The sequence below is a fragment of the Chinchilla lanigera genome, unplaced genomic scaffold (genome assembly GCF_000276665.1).
Source record: "Chinchilla lanigera isolate Chin_1 unplaced genomic scaffold, ChiLan1.0 scaffold00052, whole genome shotgun sequence".
Classification (NCBI taxonomy): Eukaryota; Metazoa; Chordata; class Mammalia; order Rodentia; family Chinchillidae; genus Chinchilla; species Chinchilla lanigera.
The window spans coordinates 502,563-529,081 of record NW_004955453.1 but is presented as its reverse complement, the minus strand read 5'-3'; the positions used below and the strand labels follow the sequence as shown (position 1 = coordinate 529,081).

The following is a 26,519-nucleotide window of genomic DNA, read 5'->3' as shown; positions in this document are numbered from 1 at the left end:
GCCCCGGTGGGGCGCGGGCGCAGGGCCGAGCAGCCCGGGCAGGAGAGCGGCGCCCCCCAGCGAGGCCCGGGGGGCCCATCCTGCGCACCCCTGGCAGCCACGCCGCCTTTACAGCTCCTCTCTTCCCCTGGATTTTGCCTTTCTTTTCTTTTCTTTTCTTTTCTTTTCTTTTTTTTTTTAAATGTATATGAAGGCGCAAACATCCCGTTTTAATGCGATCCAATTATCTCGTTTGTGCAACTTAAAATGTTTCTCTTTAACTCATTTCAATCTAGTAAATATGCTTCAGCAAGTAGCTAATTTCTCGGGGATCGCTTCGCCTCACCATTTGCATATAAAGCGCGTGGGGGGCTGCGCGCATCTCGGGGTGCAGTCAGCGGCCCCCTCCTCCAGGCAGGCCGCCGGGCTTTGGCGGTGGGAAGGCGGAGGTTGGAGTCTGCGACGCCGGGGCAGGGGCGGCGGCAGCGGGGCTCGGGCTCCGAGGAGGGGCGTCCCCGGGCACCTCGGTCGGCACTGCCCCGGGGAGAGGCGCCCCCGGGGTGCCACTCGGCCGCGGGGGTCGGCGGGAGGCGCGTTTCTCAAGTGCGTTTATTAAATCGTGCCTGGAGATGGATGGACGCGGATCCAGGAGAGGAAACGCTGGGGCTCAGTTGAGCAATCTTCTGGCTTTAAATTCCGAATAAAAGTCTCAAATATTCCCGGGTCAGGGGGGCACCGTCTCATTAAAACCACTCTCGTCCTGAAACTGCAATGCAGACATTAAAGTGCAGTATTTTTCAATTAGAGCTGACGAATTCAATCAAAATTCCATAGATTAGGATGAAATGAGGCATGGGTCATTTACAGGGGAATTTAATTGCCGAGCCATTAGACAAATAGTATATTTGCCATTCCCGCGTTATCCATCATTTTCGACATCAATACCGGGCCGCATCTCCGCGTCCCACGGCCGCCCTGCGTCGGCTGTAAACACTCCCTTCCCCGTATCTCCTGATTATATCTGATTTCATTTAGGGCCATGGGGGATTATAAATGTTCGCGCAATCAAGTTCATTAGGACTCCAAATCGCATTTCTGATTGGGATCGCTCCACCGCCGTCCTCCGAGCGCCTTTCAAACCCGCGCGAGGCTTTTGCCAGCGTCCTTTTGGATTCAGCGCCCCGGGTCTTTTGTCTTCCGACGCCCACCCGCCCGCCTCCTGCGAGGGGGAGCAGCCCGAGCCCCTCAAAGGCCCCTCCATCCCCGATCCTAGGGCTGGCCCGCGGTGCCGCAGACCCCGAGGCCTGAGCCTGCGCGCAGAGCCACGCGCGTTCGCGGGCCGTGCGTGGGCGCCGCGTCCCCGCCCCCAGCCCCGCGCGCCGGAGCCGCGGGAGCCGGGACGTGGCAGCGATCTCGCCCTGGGGACTGACCCTGGGGACCCCTTCCCTGGCTGGCCGCTCCCGCCACGACCCGGGTGGGGGCGATACCCAGCCGAGCCTTGCCTCTTCCTATTAGCAAACCCCAGAGACAAAGGCGGAGGCTCCCGACAGGAAGGGCTCAAGACATCCCTTCCAGCGCAGTTGAAAAATAATAGCTTAATATTAACTGCTTCTCATAAAAATATACTTTCACAGAGATACAGTTACAAGAAGAAAACCCTCATTTTATCCTGGTATTCTGTGCTCATCGCTGTTAGCTGCCTCAGTAATTTAATTGGAATAGAACGTGAGAAATGTGTCATTTTTGAAGAATTTATGCTTCACTTCCTAGAAATCTCATTGTGTTAACTAGGAGCCTACTGCGTTCTGTTTGGAACCCCATAATCACATTTTTATGTGTCTGTATTATGCGTTGATGTGACCTCCTGTCTTTAGCAGATTAAAAAAAATGTTCTCTCTCCCTAAGATCTGCGTGGAGCTCGGGCTCCCATCACAGAGGCAAAGCCGGTCTCGCCCAAATTTACCAACTTTCCTCAGAAAAGCAGACATGAAGGGGAAAAGCGCCTACCGAATGAATAATTACACACCAAATTAAAACCCTGCATTAAACATCGGCGACAGCAAAGACTACGTCCTCAATCATGTTTATTGCTTACAAATTGCATTACAAAGAAATCTACTCTTTTTATTGGAGTGATTAAGCCCAGAGTGTTAGGACTGCAGAAATACCACTCTGGAAGATTAGATGAGGGCTACCAACCGGCTCAGCTGCACTGCAAATGTACAATTTTCTTAAAGAACAGCTTAACGCAGAGAGGAGGACTGGGTTTTATTATGGCACCATAAAAGAGTCAACTGAAAATTATATTTATTTATAAACACGTTGTCTATAAAATGCACATATTTAATACAAAAGGAAGCAAGCAATTCCATAATCAATATTTTAATTACTGAATTTTTGGATTGTGGCGGCACAATTCTATATGACACTTTGCAGACCCACAGTTGTTCTGTGCTCTCTCTCTTCCTTTTGCAGGGAAACTGTTTTTCTTCTCTCTTCTTTCTGGACAGAGGAGGTTGGAAGGCGAGGGCGAGACCGCTTGCTCCTGGCGCCACCTGCAGGACTCGAAGGGAAGGAATTTCGACGCCTGGGCAGCTTCTGCGGGGCTTGGTGGTTCCTGCCCCTGGCTTCTTTTTAGCAATGCAGTAGCATTTATTTCTGCTTTAACGTAGGAGGAGGTTCACAATTTCAAAACAAGCCCCGGCGTTCAAAAGTAGTTCGACTCTGCCAAGCTATGCTTAACTGCTAGAGATAAGGTGCATCTTGGTCCCAGTTGCAACTCCGGGGCTTCTAAAAATCCCAGCTGCATGTAGAAAATTTGAGGAAAGGAGTAATTTATCCTTGAAATAACGGAATAAAAGGTACAATAATCTTGGCTTATCACTTCGTCCCGGGCCAGCCCTTAAGAGATGGAAAAGCACTTAGCACTGGAAATTGTGGTGATTAAACATCTTCTTAGACACTCCTGGCAGGCAGGGGGAGAGCGGACCAGCCTGTTTTACGCCGTTTCACAGAGGGTTAAGTGTTCTCTGCTAAAGTTCAACAGCCGGCCCCACCAGCGTGTGTCTGAAGGGTTATTTCGGAGATTGGAAATGGGAATAATTACGTTCAGTACTGAGATGAGCGAAACCTCCTTAGACCTAGAGAGTCTGTGTCTCTGATTTTCTTCCAGATATGCTAAGTAGTTGATTATCAGGTAACTGGAAATAAACAGACACAAATACACTGCAAAGACAGGCCCAGGGCTGCACCCAGAATTCTAAGGCTAATGCAATTGCCCATGGGCTGTGGACCCTCTGGTGCCTGGGGTTCCAGTTAGGATCATTCTATCCTGTCCTGGGGGTGGGTGCCACCAAGAGAACCCCTTCCCTAGGGCCACGCTAGACATCATGGTGCGTGGCTGTAATCCCAGCACTGGGGTGGCTGAGGCAGGAGGATCCACGCTGTGAGTCTGAGGCCAGCCTGTGCAACACAGCGAATTCAGGCCAGCCTGAATTGCAGAGTGACACCCTGCATCCAAAACCATAAAACAACAAACACAAAAGATCATAGATACTTGACACAAGTAGAGGGAAAAATGTTGTTTTGCTGTTTTTCCTTTTTAAGAGAAACAGGTAAAAGTACTATCTTTCACTGGCTTATGAATTTTGAGCCAGGTGGATGTGCCATTAAAAACCACTGTGAAATTAAAGAAAACAGTTTAGGTCTCACAGAGTTAAATTGATGGTATACAGTCAGCAAGGAAAGTAATGATGTTCAATAAGGACTTTATAAGAGATGAAAAAATACTGTTTAACTGAAAAATACCAGGGTATATTTTGTTCACTGCAAAGGAACAAACCATAGCCTGGAACAGAATGGCTTCCTGTCCATTTATCTCAACACATGTGCTTCCTGCCCTCCCTCCTTTCTTCTTTCCCTTTCTGCTTCTCTTCTTCCTCCTCTCCTCCTCTTCCCTTCTTCCTCTCCTTCTGTCTCCCCCTCCTCCTCTTTTTCTTTCTTATCTATGCAGATTTATGCAGTTCCCTTCATCTCAGCACTTCTCAGCACATGCAGCATAGGGTATATAGCTGGCCACAGTCATCAAAATGACTTTTTGTCGGTTACTTTATTCCTTGCTGTAGCAAAGTGAATCGTCAGTGGTAATTACATTCTGCAAAGCTGGGTTTGAATTCCACCCTGTGTGTTGGCTTAGACAGCACCCGTGAGCCGCACTGGCCCTTTCTGTCCCCTCCCGTCATGGTCATAACCGAGGAACACCACTGGGTGCGTTCTTAGAGTTCCTGAAGCCAGGTGACTCGGAACTCACTTCCATCGCCCCCTTCTCTCCTGGTCATTACCTCCTGCGGTGTGACACCATGCTCCGGAAGAGCTATGGGCAGGGAAAAGGGCTCGCCGAGTCAGGAGGGTCCGTGTTACCGTCGCACGTGTGTCCGTGTTGGCAGAGGTGACAAATGCCGCCTCACATGTGGTGGGCTTAGGGGGAGGGATGCAGGGACACAGAGGTCACAGGATCGCCTGTAGGACGATGTGATCAGAAAGACCACGGGGAACCACGAGCCAACAACGGGCCACCCACGTGGGTACAGCAGCCCTCGTTTCAAACAGATTCAGAGAAACCCCCTGCTCCCGCATGCCCACTTTCTGGGGCAGCCCGAGCACTCGCCGCCCTCTCTCGCTGGGCTGCAAGCTCTCAGGGAGGAGGCAGGTGCTTGCGCGGCTGAGCTATATTCCCAGCCCTCTCAGCCGGCTTTCAGGAAGGGTCAGTTATATGAGTGAACAGAAGTAAAGCAAAACAGGAAATGACAAGCACTGGTGAGGCTGTGGAGAAATGGGACCTCTTGTGCATTGTTGGTAGGGGTGTGAAATGTGCAGCAGTTACAGAAAAACAGTCCAGAGAGTCCTCAACCACTAGAAGTACCATGGGGCCCAGGAACACTAGAAATACCATGGGGCCTGGCCATCCCGTGCCTAGGACCTGAAACCAAGATCCTGCAGAGATATTCGCACCCCCATGTTTGAGGTGGCTTTCGGGGCCATCACAAGATGCCCTGGGCTGAGTACTTTATAAAGAAAAGGGGTTTGCTGAGGGGACAGAGTTGGAAGCCGCAGCTCCCAGACTGGGCATCCCCACATGTTCAGGTCTCTCGAGGGCTCCCCCAGACCATGTCACCATGTGCGGAAGGGCATCGTGGAGGGGTGGTATGCAGGAGAAACCTCACTGCAAAGCTGGAAGCCCGGGAATCCAGGGACCAGGCTCGCTCCTTTAAAGGTCCCATTCTCAGGAGTTCACCCGGGTTCCCAGAGAACACGCTAGTCCCTTCCGAGGACATCACCCTTCCTAAAGGTTCTGCCCCCACACCAGGGCGGCCTCCAGCCCAGCCTCCACGCATGAATCTTGGAGGGAAAAACCACAAACCACGGTGCCCACTTTCACTGCAGCCTTCCTTACCACAGCCACGCAGTGGGAGCAGCCTGAGTCCCGTGGGCAGACGAACATACGAAGTGTGATGCACGTGTCCAGAGGAGACTGTTCAGCCTGCGAGAGAAGGCAGTCCCGCCCCAGGCCACAGCATGGAGGAGTCTTGAGGACATGGTGCTATGTGGGACGAGCCAGTGACAGACAAATGCCGTCTGCTTCTACTTATGTGAGGCAGTTGGCAGAGTCAGAGCCATGGGAACAAAAGTAGAACAGTGATTGCTGTGGGAGAGACGGGGAGAGAGCTAGGGAGCTGTCTGATGAGCAAGAGTCTCAGTATTTTTTAAATATGTATTTTATTAAGACACAGGGGCTTGCTGTGCTGCCAAGGCTGGTCTCAAATGCCTGGCCCCAAGTGATCCTCCTGCCCCAGCCTCCTGCCTAGCTGTTACTACTGGGAAACTTCAGTTGCTTTGTGCTGAGGAGGCTTTAGAGAACTATCACCCAACCGTGTGAATCTAGTTAACACCACTGAACTGGATACGCAAAAACGGTTATGAGGATGAATTTGTACTATGCATTTTTACAGTGAAAATGAATACAACATAAATGAATAAGCAAATGATACGATGGATGAGCGGGTGGTTTCTCCCCAAAGGGCTGCATGGATGAGCTGTTCCTGGGAGCGTGTGAATTTTAAAAGAAAATTCTTGGGGGTAAAAATAGAAAGAAAATTCCTTCACAGTGGTGGAGTTTCAGACAGCTCTGGGGCTCATGGTGCTGTTTCTGAGCTGTCATTTGGGAAAAATATATTTTCGGAAACCTAATAATTGGTTATTGTTCTTTCGGCTTTTGGAAGAATAAAGTCAAGATGTCTTTAAAGAGCTTGGCTTTCTTCCATGACTCATCAAAACATACTTAAAATGTAATGCAGATTAGAGATACACCCAAAACATTTTATTTTATTTTTTAAAAAGTATTTATTTATTTACTGGGCTGGGGGTCAAATCCAGGGCCTTGGGCACTCAAGGATAGCTCTCTGCCACGGAGCTGTAGCCCCAGCCCACCCAAACAGTGTTCCACCCGGTGCTGTGCTCGAGAGCATGCTGGAGCGCAGGGTTGTGCGAGAAAAGCGCGCTCTCTCTGGAGGACTGCGCTCCTTCATGGTAGGAAATGCTGTGCTTCTGTTTTTACCATTGTTCCCTGTTCTTAGAAATAACTTGGCTATTCTTTCCCACTTTTTATAGACTTTCCCCAGTGTTCTTCTAACAACAAAACAAGGGGAATAGGACAAGGCATCATCTACTGAGTGCCCTTTCTGGGCTGGATTCTGGGCCTGGCTCTGGAATCTTACCACACAGTGGAGCCTGTAGGCCAGGTGCAGGGGTGACATCCAAGGTCACCAGGCCCTGCAGCGACATGCCTGAGAGTGCAACCCACAGCATCTGGGCTCCCCCAACCTGATTGCCAGGCTCTGGACCCACACGTCAACCAGATCCCTGTGGAGCTAAAAAGACCTGCCTTCTATGAGTCATCATATGGATCCCTCACCTCGGGAGGCAGGTGTTAATACTTTCATTTCCAGGTGAGCAAACGGCGGGTGATTTCCAGGAGGAACCTGGCTCTGAATGGGTCTCCTGTCTGTCACCCTGGAATGCCACTCACCATCCAGTGTATGCATCGACTTGCAGGACAAAGCTATCTTCTGAGATCCCTGTGGTCACAGCCCTCCCCTGCTCTCTGTTCCTCAGGCCTTTCCAGTGAAGTTCAGAGTCCTTGGTCTGGAGACAAAGCCCTTCCTACCCGTATCCTGTGCTGTCCGGCCCTGCCTCCTTCCAACTGTCAGAGCAGGGCGCGGGGGAAGGGACCTGCACTTCAGGGAGGACAGAAACCTTTCCCTCCATTGTGCCCTGCATTTCCCAGCACCCTGGTTTTGTTCAAGTTTTCCTCTGGATACAGGGGTGACTCCTGGGAGTCTGTGTGGGAGGGTGTGGGGACAGTGGCTTGCCTGGGACAGGGTTTGAAGAGTGTGAAGCCGAGTTTATACCTGACTTTTTGTAGAGCAGCTCCATTTTCTGTCTCAGAGGGTGGGACAGGCGTGGATCTTCTGAAGGGCTGGACAGCGCTGCCCTATCCTTGGCAGTTTATCTACCAAGGCTCAGCCTGGCCACCTCCTTCATGACGGTCACCCCAGTGAGTGGGCCCTGCCTGCTGGGCTTAACTTCTCAGGGTGCATACCCATCCCCCTCATGGGGCAGCTGTTTACAGCGGTCTAAACTCCTTTGCCGGCCTGTGGCGATGGGTGTACCTCTCCTCACCTGCAGGTTCACTCCGCAGTCCCTTGCTCTGAGTCTAACTGGACAGAAAAGAAACCAGGACAACCATAAGGAGTCCTTGCTTTAAATTTCTTGTACTGAGCTGGGGTGTAGCTTGGTAGTAGACCATCTGCCTCACATGCGCGAGGCCATAGGTTCAATCCCCAGCACTGCCAAAGCAAAAGTATCTTAAAAGAAAATTTCAGGTCTAGAAAGGTCAATGGATAGGCAGATGAATTTCACTGAGCAGACTATTTATTATTCACTGTTTTCAAGAACAGGGGGCTCAGCATGCCAGGGGCTCACACAAGCAAGCACTAGGGTTGTTCAGGAGGAGGTGGGGAAGCATGGGAGGACAAGGTAGGAGGGCTTAGGGTGCTGGCTGGCACACTTTCAGTAGCTCTGGGGCAGAGGAGTTGTCTGACACGTGCCCTAGAGCGATCAGGGAAGGATGGTAGCCGTGTGTCAGACAGTCCAGGACAGAAGATGGCTAAGTCTGGGCTCTGCATTGGTTGGCTTGCTATGGTGAGCTGGTTATTATCTCTAGGGACTGGCTGGTCCTGGGACAGGCTGTTCTTCAGAGTCACAAGGCCTTAGATATCAAAGCATCAGCACAGATAAGACAGGAACATTGTCCTTGATGTGAGGGTGTCTCTCTTACTGTGTGGTGCTCAGGCTGAGCTGAGGCACCCTCATTGACCCATGTGGACTCCTGGCACCTGCCTTCCCAGGCTGTTCTCCAGAGTAGGGTCAGGTGGGATTGGGTGAGTGCACTAGTCAGTTTCTCATTGCTGGGACACCATACCCAACACCTGCAATTTGAAGGAGGAGAATATTAATTTGACTCACGGTTTCAGGGGATTCAGTCTAAGGCAGTTAGACTGAATCACGGTAGAAAGGCAAGCAGGATCACGCTGTTTAGTTCATGGCAGCTGGAGGCAGAGCAGGGGGATAGTGCAGGAGAGGAAGGGACCTCGGACCATGTGCAGTACGCAAGGCCACACCTCCACGACGCTCCCAGACATACCCAGGAGTGTGCTTTGCTCATATGCCAGGTGGTTCTTAATCCAGCCAAGGGGACATCAGGATTGTGGTCACAGTGAGGATGTCAGAAAGTCTGGCTCGCCATCCCTCCACTGTGCTCCTGCTGGTGCTGGACTGTCCTGTGACTACTTGCCCCGGAAAGTGTGCTCCTCTTGGAAACAGGGGTTCTCTCACAGCATGAGGTTCTGGTGGGTCCTGAGCACAGACGCTCTCCAGATGGCCAGGCCCCAGAAAGAGGGGGGAGGCCTTTCCCGTGAGCAAGGGAGGTGGGACGCCTGTCCAGCTATGCCCCTCTTGGCCTGGGTGCTCTCCGCCACACAGGGCAGGGGCTTGGTGTCACACAGCGCTCTGGTTCTCAGTGCAGAATGCCCTCCGGCTCTAAAAGCAGGTAGTTTTGCAAGGGCTTGGGCAAGGGTAACAGGGGCACAAGGTGAAAGCACTTTTTGCCAAAGAGTCTGCGGAGGGTGCATCGGCAGAGGTGCTGCAGGCAGCGTGGGGTGTGGGCTAGGGCGAAGAGAGACTGGTAGAAAGGCTGGTGCATCTGGAAAGGAAGGTGGGCAGATTGTGACTTGTGCATGGAACCTACAAGGGCCTCATCCTAGCCAGGCTGCAGATAGGATAGGCCAGCCTTCTGTGGCTCACTGGTACCAGGCAGCCTCTGTGGAGCCACAGGGGCCACTGTGCAGGGTTTGTGTAGCTTTCTGAAGCACAGCTCACTGAGTCGGGGGACGCAGGCTCCAGGGGTGACTTGTTAACTGGAAGCCGCCCTGCTAAGCCCTTCCCTTTGGCCAGAGGTGGCCCAGGAGCCCAGGGCTCAGTGCTCAGCAGCATGCACTGGATGAGGCCAGTGCTTTTTTGAGACAAGGTCTCGCTGTGTAATCTAGGTTGTCCTTGAGCTCTCGACAATCCTCCTCTGTTCTCACTCTTTGTGGTCACCTGTGGACTTTGTCATGTGCGCATGCAATGCCCGATGCTGTGTGGCCATGTCCTGAGCCATCAGCAGATGATGCCCACACACGGGGCCAGACTGGCACATCCAGGAAAGGAGCCAGAATCTGTACCAGGGCAGCCGCAAGGCCTCCCTTCTCGGGTCCCAGGTCACCTGTGGCCCAACACTCCGCATTGTTGAGAAAATAATGACGAGAAAGAAAAGTCTGTCTGCATGCAGTGTACATGCAGCCCCCCAATATTTCTGATCTGTGAACGGTGTGCTCCATGAATGCATAATCCGTGGACTCGGAGGGCTAAGTACAGAAACCCCCTCCTGAGACCCCAGGAGAAATGGAAATACCTGCAAGTACACCCCCAGCTCCCCTCCTTCCTTCGTCCGATGCTTAATGCCTCCCAGTGCAAAACTCCACACAAATAAGAGTCTAAGTTTCCCCAGTGAGGAAGGGAATCAAGGCAGGTCTGTACCTGATAGACTTCATCAGGGATCCCCTCCTTCCAGGACTCCGACACACGGAGCTGACTGTAGGAGTTGAAAAGGACCTCAATGACAGCAGGGACTGGTGCACAGGTCCTCAGCACCTGCGGGAAGAGGGCGAGACCCGCTGTAGGGCGACAGGCTGGGTCCAGGTGGACAGGGGCAGGGGATGAGAGGATGGGTCTGGATTCCGTGTCTGTCCCCCACCTCCAGCTGTGTGGGCTCCATTCCCAGGTCACTGAGGGAAGGTGACAGCAGAGCAGGCTTGCCACAAGGACAGTGACCAGTGTGCAGACAGACACAAGGCCACAGCTCTGCCAGGGCCTCCCTTCCTCAGGGCAGCCCCTGGGGGACAGTTGGGCACAGGGCTGAAGTCATCAGGTGCCAGGGGAGCTGCTGCTGGCTTGCCAGGCCATGGCTTCCTTCTGCTGAGCAGCTTCTTTTTGGTATGGGGAATCAAACTCAGGACCTTGTGCTTGCCAAGCAGGCGCTTGTGCCGCTGAGCTAAATCCCCGGCCTGTGCTGAGCACCTTCGAACAAAGGAAGGCAGTTCTGCTGAAGCCTTGTCCCAGGACCAGGACCGTTCTCCCAATTTCACACCTCAGTGTCCTAACACTGGGAAACTGAGAGCAGCAGCAGGTGAGGTGGGGAGAAGATTTGTTTAGGTGTTGAATTTCCTCTTGGCTTGGCTCTTACATTTTATTTTCACAGTGCCCACTGGCAAAGATTTCTAGTTTCTTATTTGCAAATTTGTAAATCAAGTCCATCAGCTTCACCATAAAGATGGGAACACTATTTGCTTTTGAATAGTAAATTTTTGTATCATGGGGCAATTTGAACATACGTAAAAGTAGATCGAACAGAATGATAAACTCCTATGCACCCACCATCCACCCAGGGTCAGTCCTGCCCCATCCACTCCTCCTAACATAAGCGTCAGGCAGACCCCATGTGTTATGGCTTGTATGTAGATGTAGGGGGCTTCAGGGAGGTGGCTGCTTCTAGGGTGTGTGATACAGGCATTAAGGGTATGTGGCACTAGGTTAGTCCACTAATTGACTTCTCATAGTTCTGGGTGTGGATAATGGAAAGGCCCCCATGTGTGTGTGTGGGTACACCCAAAAGGCTTGTGACCTTGAGGGGATAAAGGGAAAGGGAGGGTGGGCCGCCAGCGCACGGGGAGCCTCGGGCGGGGAGTGCCGGTTTTCGGACCGGCAACTCACTCCCGGCCTCGTGGTTCCCTGGAAGGAGGGCTTCCGGCGCACAGGGAGCTGCGGGTGGGGAGCGCCAGCCTTCTGGCTGGCTAGCTTCCTGCCTGCTGGCTCCCGGAGGGTGGGCCCCCAGCGCATGGGGAGCCATGCGGCGGCGAGCGCTATTGAGCGCCAGCCCTTAGGCCCGCCGCCGCCGCTCAATTGGGATCTATCATGACACAGAGAAACAGTGACACAATTGGCCCACCATGCACCGACTGCAGTTGCCCACCCACGGATGTGTGTGAATCATTGAAACTTTGAACAACCCCTGGGAATATATGCCATACAACGGGCCACTCTTTCTCCTGCCATTGGGAACCAGAAAGGTCCAGAGCCAGCGGAGGAGCAGCTGCTGAACAAGGACTCAGAGAACATGACAATGCAGACTAAGCCCACGGAGTCAGAGATCCAGTGGACTGGGGTCACGAGAGCTGCTTGGAAGCTGTAAACCAGGAGGACCTTGCACAATACCTGCAGAGACTCATTGGAAGCCATTCTTCCCCTGACAGTACAGGCTGTGGTGGAGCTCCGGAGAAGTCTGCAGCAGGATTCCTGCTGCCTGTGCTGACAGTTGGGGAGAGGACACTAACTGGTTGTGGGGTCCCAAAGCAATGGGAAGCTGGAGAGAAATAGCTACAAAGACTGGCTTTCACCTCAGATAGCTCACTTGAGATGTTAGTAAGAATTGCCTCTCAGTATTCTATCGCCATGATGAGGAGGAGGCCAAGGAGAGAAAACAAAGAGACTGAGAAAAAGCAGCTGCCTTTACTGCACCACTAAGAGAAACAGATCCCAGGTCTGATTCCCGGGGCTCCAAGAAGAACTCGACAACTGCATTCATCTGCTACCACTGTTAAAAGCCAGGCCACCTCAAGAGGAACTGCCCTAAGAGGCCCCATGGGCCATGCCCTGGATGCAAAGGAGACCACTGGAGATCGGTCTGCCCTCTGAGGTGAAGGCCCCAGAGCTCAGACCCATGCTACCAGTTACTCCAACAGGAATGAGAGGGCTTGGGGCATGGTCTGCCTTCTCCCTCTGGCCAGACCGTCATCTCCATCGAGGAGTCCTGGGTAATCATGACTATGGAGGAACAAGAAAACACCCTGCTGCTAGTCACAGGTGCAAGTCTCTCGGTCCTTCTTTTCAATCCTGGCCTTCCTTCCAGCCATCATACCTCAGTGAAAGGAGTCACTGGTGAGGAGGTAATATGCTATTTTTGACAACCCTTAGGCTGTAACTACTTATTAGATCCTTCTTGCATATCTCTGTCTTCCTGAGAAACCACTTTGAAGATACCACCATGTATTACAGCAGCCATTGATATTTTCCTACTAATCTATCCATAACTGTGTTAAGTTTGTAATGTTCCTATCCTATTTCATAATGTATGTTTATTATTATGTGTTTCCTACAACAACCATTGAGAATAGTTAATGATTTTTCAATAGGTCACTCATGTATAGCTCTATTTATTTTCTTTAGAAGCCACATTGAAGATACCAAAGTATAGCACAACAACTCTTGATAATCTCCTACCTCTTTTGTCTCTAACTCACTATTATTTGTCTATTTGTTTTCCTGAGAAACTATTTTGTAGATAATAATATGTAAAACGATAACCATTGATAATTTCCTACCATTTTGTCTGTAATTTGCTAAGTCCCCTCTATTATTATGTTATCCTTCTTTTATTCTTTAAAATAAAAATTAAAAAAAAAAAAAAAAAAAAGGGAAAGGGAGGTTTGTTGCTCTTGGTTGCTGGTTGCTGTCTCTTGCCTGCCCCACTGTGGACTATTTCTCCTCTGTGATGCCCCTCTGCTATACCTCCCTGCCTTGGAGCCGGCTGACTGTAGACTGAAATCTCTCCAAACTGTCAGCCAAAATAGCCTCTGTCCTTTCACTTGTGAGTGTGAAGTGTTTTGTCTCAGCAATGAGAAAAGTAACTAAGACACCATGTATCCTATCATTTGCTGGTAATTATCTCAGTGTGTCTCTTAAAGGACCTTTTAGAAGAAACATAAGCATGATTATTTATTATAATACCTAAGAAATTAACAATCATTTAACATCATTTATGTTTAGTCGGGGTTTAAATTCACAAGTTTCTCTTAAACGCCATTTAGTAATAAAATAATTTGTTTGCTGGGTTGTCAGGATGTGTATTCAGTCTTTTTCTTGCTTCACGGGATTGGTTTGCAGTAGACACTGGGCTCACTGTCCTGTAGTCTCACAGTGGGGTTCTGCTGATTGTTTCCCTGTGGGGTTTGGGAACCTGCTGGTCCTCCTCTGTCTTCCGCAAATTGGTCGTTGGGTTTAGCCGCTTGACAAAATTCAGATTTGATCCTGGAGAGGGCCCAGGCCTCTTCACAGCTCTCTTTGAGGTTTAAGGTTTACCAAGTGTCATGAGGCGGCTTTTCCTCTTTCTTGAGGAAGCTGAGGCTGTGTGGTTTTCCTCAGGTCAGGCACAGTGCACTTGCGGCAGGATGATCAGAGCCCGCTGCTCCGCTGGGCCTGCATCTGCTCCAGGCGTCCTGGTGCTGAGCCCCAGGGAGCAGGGAAACCGCTCCTTATGGTAGCTCTCAGTTCCGGATCTAAGACCGCTTTGAAACACAAGGTCGAAAGAAAGAAAACAACTCGTACCTCTTTGTTCAGATAGAGCTACTATTAACCTGCTGTGTATGCTAATGTATGGGCTGAGACAAAAAATAATAGATACACGGATGGTTCCAGTTTATAAAGGTCCTACTTATATGATTTTTTGCTTTACAACTGTGAGAAAGCGGTGTCTATTCAGTAGAAACCAGACTGTGAGTTCTGCATCTGGATCCTTCCCCTGGGGTGCTAACGGGAAGTCCCTTCCACAGGCTCCCGGGCAGACTCAATGTCACGGGGAGACGCAGCAGCACCTTACACTGGGCCGTCTTGTTAAGTGCTGGTGCTCAGCAGGTTTGCGGCATTTGGTGCATCCCTGATGTACCATCTTTTTCAACTTAGAGTGATTTTATTGGGTTATACTCCTGTTGCAAATTGAGGTGCATTTGTATAATGAAAATAGTGACTGCTTGGTATGTCATTTTGAAACTTGATTTCCCCCCCCCACTTAAAATAGATTGTGAATAGCCAGGCATGGTGGTGCACACCTGTAATCCCAGCACTCAGGAGGCTGAGGCAGAAGGATTGCCCCAAGTTTGAGGCCGGCCTGGGTCACATATTGAGTTCAAGGCCAGCCTGCACTACATAGCGAGACATTGTCTCAAAAACTAAAACAAAACAAAAATGGTGAACAATTCAAATATTATAAATGGCCACTTCCATATAATTTTTGTGGCCATATATTTTATTTTTAAATTTATCATAATGTATTCAGTGAATTAACTATGTGATTTGTCTTAATATTTGTGATATAATAAGGAATATCCTTGAATATCGTTCTACCCATTCTATTTCCTTCTGTCCCAATGTTTTGTTTGTTTTATTGGTATTGGGGATTTAACTCAGGGCCTCTGTACCGAGCCACATGCCCAGCTGTTAAAAACTTTTTGAGGCAGGGTCTCCCTAAGTTGCTAGGTTGCCCAGGCTGGGTTCAAACTTGCAATCCTCCTGCTTAGCCTCCTAGAGTTCTATGATGACAGGTGTGCACCACCCACCTGGCTTTTATCTTAAAATACTTCAATTCTAGAGGTAAAATTGCAGGGATAAATGGCACATATATTTTAAAGCTTTTATTTTTATTTTTTTATTTTTTGTTTTTTTTTTCCCCAGTACCAGGAATCGAACTCACGATCTTGCGCTTGCCAGGCAGGTGTGGTGCCGCTTAGCTAAATCCCCAGCCCCTATTTTAAAGCTTTTAAAGCACACTGCCAAATAGATGTGCATAAATTGGTCCACTTTTTGAAGAACTGGATCTGAGAGTACCTCTGCTTCCCTCTCTGAAGTCTTAGTATTTACTTTTTTTTTGTCTTTTTGAGACAAGGTCTCTGTGCAGTTCAGGCTGCCCTTGAGCTCACTCTGTAGCCCAGGCTGGTCTTGAACTTGCAACGATCCTCCTGCCTCAGCCTCCCGAATGCTCTGTTTACAGGTGTGTACCACCACACCTGGCCAGTACTTACATTTGATAGGTGGGTGCTATGTGAACTCTTTACTTTTGTTTTGGGGAATCACTCACCTTTCTTCTTTTATGAATTGCTACGTTACATCTTTTGCTCATTTTTCTACTGGTGTGTTAATTTTTTCACTGATTTGTAAAAGTACCTTATTTTCCAGCTGTGCAAGCATTTTTACAAATAATGGTATTCTTTCTTCCTTGATATTAACATTTCTTAGTCATCTTTCCTGTCTTATTATACTGGTTAGAGCTTTTATAATCAGTGTTGACTAACAACATTGGTAGCGGGGGTAATCATATCCTATTCCTAATTTTAATAGGGTAGTATCGAATGTTTCATTATAAGTTTCAGATAAATATCATGTTCTGAGTTTAGGAAATACCTTTCTAGTGCTAATTACTGTACAGTTTCAGATTTAATTCTTTTTTTTACATTTATTTAGAAGATTTTCCAATATCGACCCAGTTTTGCTTTTATAAAGCAGACCCACTTTGACTATTTCTTTTTTTGGTACCAAGAATTGAACTCAGAACCTTGTGCTTGCCAGGCAGGTGCTTGTACTGCTGAGCTATATCCTCAGCCCAGATATTCTTTTCTATATTATACATCAAATAGATTATATATCATAGGTATTCACATATTATAGAACTATATATAAATATACCTTAGTGTGTATAAATATATGTAATTATTATATACAACATAATGGTAGATTTATGCTTCTTTTTTTTTTTTGTTTGGTACCGGGAATTGAACTCATGGCCTTGTGCTTGCCAGGCAGGCGCTGTGCTGCTGAGCTATATCCCCGCCCCCCATAATGGCAGATTTAATTTGCTAATTTTACATCTCTTTTAGTAATTGAACTTGATTTACACTTTAATTTCTTGAGAATTTCTTTTTGAGACAGGTTCTTGCTATGTAGTCTAGGCTGTCTTTGAACTCACTATGTAGCACAAGCTGGCCTTAAACTCATGGTGATCCTCCTGCCTCAGCCTCCAAAGTGCTGGGATTACAGGAGTGTACCACCATGCCAGGCTCCAGAGTATTTTTAAATCAGGCTTGAATATCATTTTATGTTTACTGTACTTGGTAAAGCTACCTAAGAAGTTTCAATCTTTTTAATATTGAAAAACTAGACAATTATTGGAGTTAAGAAGAAACAATAGATTTTTTGGGTGGTGTAGGGGATGGACCCCAGGGCTTCACGCATGCTAGGCAAGTGAGCTGCACCCCTAGCCCACAACCAGAGCTTACATTTAGTTGTGAGCAATAATTTGACACTTTAGATTCTTCTGTTGTTATTGGCATATTTTATACTGATTTCCTTTTCTTTATAAAAAAATTTTTTTTTGAGATAGGGTCTCGCTATGTAGTTCAGGCCGGTCTTGGTCTGAGGCAGTCCTCTGGCCTCAGCCTCCCCAGTGCTCGGATTACAGGTGTGCGCCACCACTCGTGGCTATCTTGATTTCTTCTGGAATCAAAATCATCTGTTTTCCTGGGACATGATCTTCATTTTAAAGAAAATCAGCACCACGTATACGACATTCAGGGTCCAGCGGGAAGCACACTGCACGTCTGATACAGGATCACTGCGGCAGTGTTTACAGAAACAGGGCCTGACCAGGCTGGGGATGACAGGGACAGAGCAGAACCTGGACCTGGCGGCGCAGCGTCACCAGCCTGGGGCGGGGAGAGTCGGCACTGCAGTGAGTAAGTTGCCCGCAGCAGCAGGCAGTGTGCTTGCCCTGTCTCTGGAAGCACTGCTTCCTCAGGTACTAAGCTCCTCCCAGAAGCCACGCATTGTGTCACGTCTGCATAACCCAGTGGCCAGGGCCACCTCTCCAGCCCGTGACAATGACAGGAGGTCTGGTGACGAGGCAGGGGGACTGCAAGGCGTTAGCAATGGCACCCGACGCGGACCTGGGCTCTCCACGGGTGATGATTCTCTGCCGAGGACACCACGCTGAGACCTGGCTGTGGGCCAGCAGGGAGTGGAGAATTCTGGGAATCAGACTGGGCCAGGCAGGGAGAGCACATGGCTCCGGCTTTGGGAGGAGAAATGCGTGGCTGGGCGTGGAGCTCGACACAGAAAGCGGCGAAGAGCGAAACTGGAGGGGAAGGCAGGGCCAGCCCTGAGAAGCACCGTCAGCCACAGGACGGGCGGGCCGTACCTCGAGGACACGGGGACGCGTGAGGGCTACGCCTGGAAGAACCCTAGCGCTCGATTCTGACGGAGACACCCGGAGGAGGAGAGCTGAGAGGCAGAGACTCAGTGGCTTAAACTCATGGTGCAGTTAGGGTGGAGAGGAGGGTTTGGGCAGAGCTGTGGGAGGTGGAAGTGGGAGGAATCTGGGCACTGACCGCCCTGCTCCTGAGCGCTCGTGGATGCTACCGCACGTTCAGTTGGCAGGAGGCCGACTCACTGCATGACCGCCATGAGGCCCTGCTCCACCCAAACCGCTCTTGCCAGAGCTCTGAGCCTGCAGCCTCGCTGGTCGCGGCAGCCCATGGGGCAACGTGGCTGGGGGCGTCCTCCTTGCACGTCCTTCCTTCCCTGGGCTTCCGCGAGGCCACACTCTTGTTTCTCCTCCTATCTCACTCACTGTGTCTCACTGATCGTTGATATCAACTCCTCTCTCTTTGAGATGGTCGCACTAGATGCCCAGGTTGGTCTCAAACTCGTGAACCTCCTGCCTCAGCCTCCGGAGCGGCTGGGACCCTGGGCGCGTCCTTGGCTGCCTCCCCACCTCTCCCCCTTTTCCAGGTTGGACGGTGCTGCCTTCAGTCAGATCCACATCTCTTCTCTGTCTGCTCTCACGCCCTGGTGACCTAGCCAGCTCGCTGCCACCCATCTGCCACCGACGCTCCAAGGCGGCTCCTCGAGCAGGTCACACTGCTCTCTTGCGCTCTGGGCTGGGCCACTGCCCGCGTGCTCCACAGCCCCACGTGGCCCCATCTCTCGGGAGCTCAGCCTGGGTGCCCAGCAGCAACCTCCCGCATCTCAGGGGCAGCAAAGCCCATCCTTCCTGTGTCCAGGTCAGAGCCTCAGGAAGCTCTCGGGGGCCTCGTGTCCCTCACGCCTCACGGCAGGCCCTGCCCCTTGTCCTGCCACCATCATCTCACATGTGGGTCTCTGGACTCTCCGCACCGTCCTCCCCACCTCTGTTCTATTCCTCTGGGAGCACCATCCTGACCCGGAGCCCGGAAGACCTCACAAAGCGTCTGTCAGGCGAGGCCACTCCACTGTCTCCAGAGGTTGAAGCCACACTTAAAGGACTGTCCCCTTATGGCCCCTCCCAATCTGTGTCCCCCGTCTCTGACCTCATCTCCTCCTCCTGTCTCATTGGCTTTCTACACCCGCAGCCTCCTGGTCCCCGGTCCACCCACATGCAGGTCAAGCTTGCTCCAGCCTCTGGCCGCAGACTGGCCGCTCCTTTGCTGGTGGCTCTTCCCAGACCTCTGCCCGCTGACTGCTTCATCTTGTTGCAGCTTTGTAACAGTCACTGACCCTTCCTACGGTATTTAAATGCAATTGCCTTCTGCCTTGCTTCTTTTCTCTGTGGAAGTTGTCATACTTAGAAAGGAGTCATTTCTGTGAATTTTTTTTCAATGCTAAGGTTCACACCCAGGGCCAGACGCGTGCCAGGCAAGTACTGTGCCACTGAGCCGCATCTCCAGCCCCTCCTGTCAACCTTAATAGCAATTAGCATCAACAAAAGCATACAGCCAGGAGGTTGTAAAGGATGGATTCTCATGCATGATAATAACTATCATCAAAGGCTCTGCCTACAGCCCAAAGTTGAACAAAGACCACCACAAACTTATGCAAAAAATTCTGCAAGGACATCTGCCCAGCAACTGACCGTCCAACTTCAGGCTAATGTCACCCTTGTGACAAACCCTTATATCTTCTGTAATTCTCCCAGTTTTTCCCTTTAAAACCTCCCTGCCTCAAACTCTTTGAATCTGCTCATAGTTTACTACGAGCACTGCCAGGACCACCCCGAGGAGGCTGGGACTAAGTGAACCAAGTTAGGTCAGGGGCTGCGCAGTGGGTCTGGGCCGTGCAGGGAGCGGCATCTGGCGGAGGCTCAGTCACAAGGACACTCGATGTGGCCAGGGCGGCTGCAGGGGCACAGGGAGAGGAGGGGAGAATGCTGGCTTCCTTTTCCTCCGCATTTGTCACCCCCGTGTGCCCCAGAGGCTGGGCCCAGGCAGGGGCAGCTGTTATGGGACTGTGCATTCCCTGGAAGGGGCTGCCCCTCTCCCCGGCCCTCAGGACACAGAGGGGACATAGAAACAACACTGAGGTCGCGCAGGCAGACCACACAGCATCCTGATTTATGTCATTTCTTTTGTGGAACCGGGGAATGAACCCAGGACCTTTGCAACGAGCTACATCCCCAGCCCTTTTAAAATTCAGAGACAGGTCTCACTAAGTTGCTAAATTGCTCAGCTGCTTAGGCTGGGTTCAAACTTGTGATCCTCCTGCCTCAGCCTCCCAGACTACTGGGGTCACAGGTGTGCATTATCACACCTGGCTTGGTGTGATTTGATCTTTCTTTATGAATCTATTCTGCCTCTTATATCCTGTCATGTGTAATTTAACCCATGACTGTGCTCTTGCTTTCCTGGGGTGACGCTGTCTGCCCTCCTTCCATGTGACTCCGTTGACTTTCTCTGCACCTGTTTGTGAGTCCCAGAGGCGCTGCCTTCGTGCACTCCAGGGAGGACGGCACACAATTTCCGTGATTTTCTTCCAGATCTCCTCAGGGGAGATGAGGATTGCTTCTCATTTGTGGATGCTCTCCTGTTTTCCTGTTTTTGGCCCCCTTTTCTACTCAAAATTCCATTAACTTTCTCCTTCCTTTTTTTTCTTTTTTCTTTCTTTCTTTTTTTTGCAGTGCACAGTTAGCTGCACTCTCTGCCTTTTAGAGATCTTTTGAATTCTGAGACAAGGTTGCCCTGAGTTGCCCAGGCTCGGCTGACACTTGAGATCCTCTTGCTGCAGCCTCCAAGAGTGCTGAGCTGACAGGTCACCACCACGCCGGCTTCTTCACTCTCTAGTTCTGTGAGGAGGCGGGGAACCGGATGCAAAGTAGGTCAACATGCAGGAGAGTCCTGGTCCCACTCTCCGTTCACCGGAGGCCGGGGTGGGGACAGCGGAGGGCCCTGACCAGGCAGACCGGGCCGTTCCCAGGAGCCCCTGCACTCTGGCCCGTGGCCTCAGCCCGCGACCTGCTCCTGGCAGAGCCTGCAGGTTGCTCTGCAGCCTGGTCCCTGTCTCCACCTCGGCCCCTCGCTGTACCTCTGAGAGTGCGTGGCATCCCCGGAAGTGGCCCCACTGGCCGGCGAGGTCAGCCTGATGCTTGGACTCTCACACAGTGCCTGGAGGGACGGCGGACGCCGGGCGTCTTGCTGGGGCTGAGGCTGGCCTTTGTCTCCCGCCTTCTCTTTTCTTCCTTCCTTCCTCTTGTCTCCGTCCTCAAAGGCAGTTTTAGGAAGCCAGGACTGGACCGCTGCTCCTCTTAAGTGGGTCGTCGCATTGACCCTGCACGACCTGTCACCTCCGTCCTCCTCTCCCTGCCCCTCCCCTCTCCCCAATCTACTGCTGCCACCAAGTCGGGCTTAAGCAGACTGCAGAGGAGGAGCGAGGTGAGGGGCACAGAGGCCGGCCTCAGACGGGCCGGCGGGCGCGGACACACCTCCCAGCCTGGCCGGCCCTGACCTCGCCGCCCGCGGCCCTTGACACACACAGCCTCGCTCACGCATTTCCTCCTGTCCCGGGAACCCCTCCTCTGCTGGGGGAGGATCACACCAGCAGGGACGGCTCACAGGGGCCCCGGTGCGCCTGGTCCCGTTGAGACCACATCCCGGGCATTTCTTGCCTCCCTGGGCCTTGCTAACCCCGACCCTGCGGCGACCCCGGTTGGCACTGTCACTTCTCTGCAAGACGTTAAACGGCTCGCAGGGACCACATGCGGTACGGCTATCCCCTGCCTGTCCCTGCCCGGGCAGGGCTGCCTTCCCTGGCGCCGCCTCCCCGCCCCCGCCCCGGGTCACCGACTGTGACAAAGTCTTATTGCCTGTCTCTGGGAATTCATTTTCTGTCTCCTCTGTTCCACCTCTCTGGGGCTCCCGCTCCTCCCCGACCCTCTGCGTCGTGCCCCTCATGTTTGGCAGGCAGCTGGCTGCCTTCATTATTTTTACGCCAACACAGTTTAAAAATCTCCGCTGCCTCCTTGCTGTCTGCAGAGAGGCGGCTGCCACATTACTCTGACATGCTGATGTCATTAGTGTCCACGCGCCCTCTCTTCAGCTAATGAGGCGGCAGAAAGAAAATTAAGGGGAAAAAATCACACAGGCACATTGCTTTCTATGTAGATGGAGGAATCAAACAAGGGCAAGAAAACAGGCGCGCTCGTCCCGCGTCGCCCTCCCTGGGGACAGGGAGCCCGGAAATCAGGCCTGGCTTTTGACTACCTCTACCCGAGACCGCACCAGAATACCGCGAGATCGGGCTGGATGGGGAAGTCACGCGACCTCGATCTGGAATTAGGTATGAAGACGAACACAAGACAAAGTGAGCTCCCTGCTTTCGTTTTTACGGTTTTTTGAGACAGTCTCACTAGGTAGTCCAGGCTGGCCTTGAACTCACTCCATAGCCCAGGCTGGCCTCGAATTTGTGGCAATCCTCTTGCTTCAGTCTCCCGAGTGCAGGGACTGCGGTGTGCACCAGCTATTTTTTTAGCGTCGTCAGTGTCCAGCAGGGAGGCCAGGCCAGGGGTTTGCAGACGGGTCTGGAATCTGTCCTTTTCCCCACCAACCTCTGCCCTCCTTGTTCAGGCATCTGCAGCCCTCCCCGTCTCCACGCTGCCTGCGGCCTTCTCCTCTCCCACGTGTTCTGTGGAGCAGAGAAATCATTTGCAAACACAGATTTGATTATATCACCTCCTCCACGTACAATGGCCGCGCAGATGCCCGCTGTCCTGAGGGCAGAGGCCAAGTCTTTAATGAAGTCCTTCCCTTGCTGCCAGTCCTCGCTGGCTCTCCCTGCCAGGTTCCCTCCAGCTGCTGGTCCTCTTTCGGTCGGCACACACTGCAGGGCACGTTCTGCCCCAGGACATTGGCTCGCTTTGTTCTTTTTGTCCAGAATCCCCTCCCATTGGACACAGCGAGTCTTCAGCTTTGAAGCTGGCCCAGTCACCATGCGCTCAGGCAGTGCCTCAGCCCCCTGCCAGGTCTGGCCCTGCCCGGCGCTTCTAAGATGATTGGTTCTTTGCAGTGCTTTGCAAAGCTTTGCAATGCTTCCTGCCATGGCAACTTCACACTGGTGTGTGTGTGTGTGTGTGTGTGTGTGTGTCTAACCACCAGATAGGCAGCACCACGTGGGCAGGAAGTGCCTATGCTCTCATTCCCTATTGTAATTCGAGCACAGAAGTTTCCAAGAAACATTTGTTGAATAAATAATAAGGACTTGAGAGATACTCCTGGGAGGGGGAATCATTCAGGGCTGGTGCTGTCCCCCATGCCCTGGCACATGGGCAGGTCCCCATCTGAGTTATTCAGGGCCACCTGCAGGGGCAATCCCAGTCGGAGAAGGCTTGGGAGGGGGCCCGCCTGGGGGGGGTTGGAGGAGAATGTGTGGTCACACAGGTTTAATGCAAATGGCGACTGTGTCGGGGAGGAGGTGCTATCAGGGGGCACATGGAGCTGGCCACTTAATCCGAGCGCCCACCGGAGGCAGCTCCCACCTGCATGGAGGGCACAGGCTGAGAAGGTGGTGGTTGGGGTCCAGGAACGTGGGGCCAGGAGCTGGCTCCCGCTCTGTGACTGCAGAGGCTGCGTCCCTCTCCGAGAGGCCGGGATGGGAGCCTTCCAGAGTCTCTGTGGCCCCAACCTTCCCTCCTAGGCTTCAACCAGAGATGCCCTCTTGAAACGGCTGGAGGGGCGAAGGCGGGGACCTGAGCTTCCCCGCTGCTTCTCCGATTCCTCCTCCAGGTTGGAAGGGGCAGGCAGAGAGAGCAGAGCCCTTTATTCCAAATCAAGCAGGAAATGCACAGGGTGAGCCGAGGCAGGTGCTGGACACGGTCGGCCCCACGTTTCCGGCTGTCAGTCTGCCCTTTGGGCGTCGGGTCTTGCCCTGACAGTGTCCAGAATTCAAACCCGGCTGCAGCAGGTCACTGGTGCTGGCTCCCGGCATGTCTCCAGACATCTCCGGGCGCCTCTGGCAGGAAGCAGTGGGCAGCCGGGCAGGCCGGCCTGGCACTGTCAACACGCTGGCTTTCGAAGCCGGGCCACCCTTTGATTTTGGAGGCTCAGCCGTGTGCCAGGCTCAGATGGAGGCTCTGTGTCCCCCTGCTGGGGGAATGGCGCCTTTGTCTGGGCATGAACTGTGATTTATGTCACAGCTTGCTGTGAAACCTTTTGCCTCAGTAATTCTGAGCTCCACGGGTGTCTCCTTACATCTATTTAAAGCACGGCTGCTGCCCATGGGCCACGTGCCCCGTGACACCCAAGAGCTCCGCGCTCTCCTCGCTGGCCCTGAGTCCTGTATGCAGAGCGCGAGTGTGCTGGTCTCCGGCCACGCGTCCCTTTGATGTCCTGCCAGGTGATCGGATCCCTTTGCTCGGGGACACTCACAGGGCGCCTGAGCAAGGGCAGATGCTGTCTCCGGCTCTTCTCCGCATTTTGCACGGTTGTCCAGGGTCAAGATTAGAATGTCGCTTTTCTTAGGATCCTCCAAGTGGTACAGACAGGCCAGGCGTCGGGGCGCCCCCTAGAGGTACAGGGATGTCAATGTAAAGAGGTCCAGACCTCAGGCAGGGGCGGCTGGAATCCCCCACACGGTCAACACTGATTGCAGGCCTACCTGTCCTAAGCTCAGCGCCGGTAATGGTGGGCAATGCTTTATGGTGAAAGCATCCAGGTAATCAGATTTCTCAAAGAAAGTCCAATTCTCTCCTCACTGGTGCGGAACTGACTAGAGATCTGGCTATCATGAGGTGCCAAGTACTTCTCACCCCTGCTCTGACACTGTCCGGTGAACCCAAATGCACGCCTGACCTGACGGCCGGCGGTGCTGACGACCTCTCATTCACGTGTGGCTGACACAGCACTGGGGTTGACCCGGAAGGGGTCCTTGACCCTCATCTCCAGGTCACAGAAGCCTTCCCACAGCCTGGAGCCAGCTCAGGCCACCAGGGGTCCCCAGAGGCGACACCGGGGAGAAGCGGCCGCCAAAGCTGACACCTGGGCAAAGACGAAGCAAGCCAAACTAACAAGCACTGTTCCTAACCACCCCTGAGGCACACGGCGCTTTCTTCTTTTTCTGTATGAGAGACTGCCGGGATAGCTCCCCCGTGGCCCAGCCCGTGGAGTGTATTTCGCTCCCCGTAGCTCTGCAGTTTCCTGTATGACCAGAGCAGGAGGGGTATATCTTGGCTTAATGCAGACACGACATGAACTGCAGAGTGGGGGAGTCTGGATTTCAGGTTGCAGGGTGGGCAGCTAAGTAACCGGAAATGTTCGGATGTAAGTTTTGTTTTTCTTCTTTTTTGGTACCTGGAATCAAACTCAGGACCTTGTACCTGCCAAGCAAGCGCTTGTGCGGCTGAGCCATATCCCCGGCCCTAGGACGTAAGTTACGAATGGAGAGGGTCTTGGGGAACAGGAGAATGCTGGCCTCATCCCGCCCCAGTCTCGGGTCTGAACGCTGAAATCCATGCATTGGTGGAGCCTCGAGGGAGAATTCCGTAAAGCCAGGGCGAGACAGCATCGTGTTTTTCAAGTGAGGAAACTTGGGGCGCCGTCCCCGTGGTTTCTACTTTTCGGGCTTTGCTCCGAGCACGTCTATAACGTCCAGTGAGGGTTTGAGGAAAACGTGGGAATTGCACCATTTGGGACCATCTGGAATGCTGTTGTTCAGGATCAATGGCTCTTCAGGTATGTGTTCAAAACTCACCAGACCAAAATATGTCTTTCGTATGTAGTGGTGTGCTTTGGGTGGCAGTGATAATGTTTAAGTTAAGTACACCAACATTTTAGACCCAATGGGATGATTTCCTTCAACATCTTTGGGGGAAGACACTCTCTCCACCCAACCAGTATTTAGGGGACCTTTGGAAACACATTCAATCTTTTGGGTATTTTTTCTGATGGGAAATCTTTGCTCATTATTATTACTTTAGGGTAAATCTGGCAGCTGGAAAAAGTGCCAAGATGCTAAAAGTCAAGCCCGCGAGGGCAAAAGCCGGGCAGAGCTGAGGTCTCCACCAAGTGGTGACCTAGGATGGGACACATCCCAGGTTGAACTGGGGTGCAGGGAGGCAGTGTCTGCAGGCAGGTTGCAGAGCAGTGGAGTGAACGCTGACTGAAAGTCGTGTGCAAAGGTGTAAAGTGCCACCATTAGTAAGGTGGCCCGTCCGGTTGGGCAACTTCGTTTCAACTCAGATCCAGATGCAGCAAAGGTTGACCTTCATCATCCTGGAAAGATGAGCTGACAAAATATTTCGGGGGCATCCTGGAAAAGTGCCAGGTGTCCCCAAGTGACTACTTTAAAAGAACACTTTCTGTGTACTTATGGTCATCCCAACCTCTTACTTTTCGGTGACCCCAGCCAATAGGAGGTTCCTAAACCTCTGCTCCTCTAAGTGGGGCTCCAAGACCAGCAGCCTTGGTCTTAGTTTGGAGCTTGGTAGAAATGCAAACCTTGGTAGAAGCTGCCCAGGAGAGGTCCGGGCCTATGGAAGTTTCACAGTGAAGCACGCTGTTCCCCTCCAGGCCTGGGACCAGCGTGCTAAAGCCCCAGGGGTGTCCCTCGGCCACTGGAGGCTCACGCCAGCTCGGCGGGGCCCGCCTTACCTTGGGGAAGGCGTCCGGCCACACGGTGGGAGAGCCGTGGTTCAGCAGCGCCTGCACTGTGCTCCGTGCCTCGGCCGGGGGCGCGCAGGCAGCCGCCTGCAGCGCGCGGGCCAG

General features: G+C 52.1%; 1 protein-coding gene across 1 annotated transcript in view; it reads right to left on the bottom strand.

The window, feature by feature from the left end:
• Positions 1 to 7,950: 7,950 nt before the first annotated feature.
• Asb18 (ankyrin repeat and SOCS box containing 18) overlaps positions 7,951 to 26,519 on the bottom strand; it is a gene marked incomplete in the record, with an annotated part of 60,848 nt that continues 42,279 nt past the window's right edge. The window contains 3 exon segments of the mRNA XM_013519996.1: positions 7,951 to 9,298; positions 10,174 to 10,287; positions 26,406 to 26,497. Of these exon segments, the coding sequence (XP_013375450.1) occupies positions 9,113 to 9,298; positions 10,174 to 10,287; positions 26,406 to 26,497 (392 nt within the window).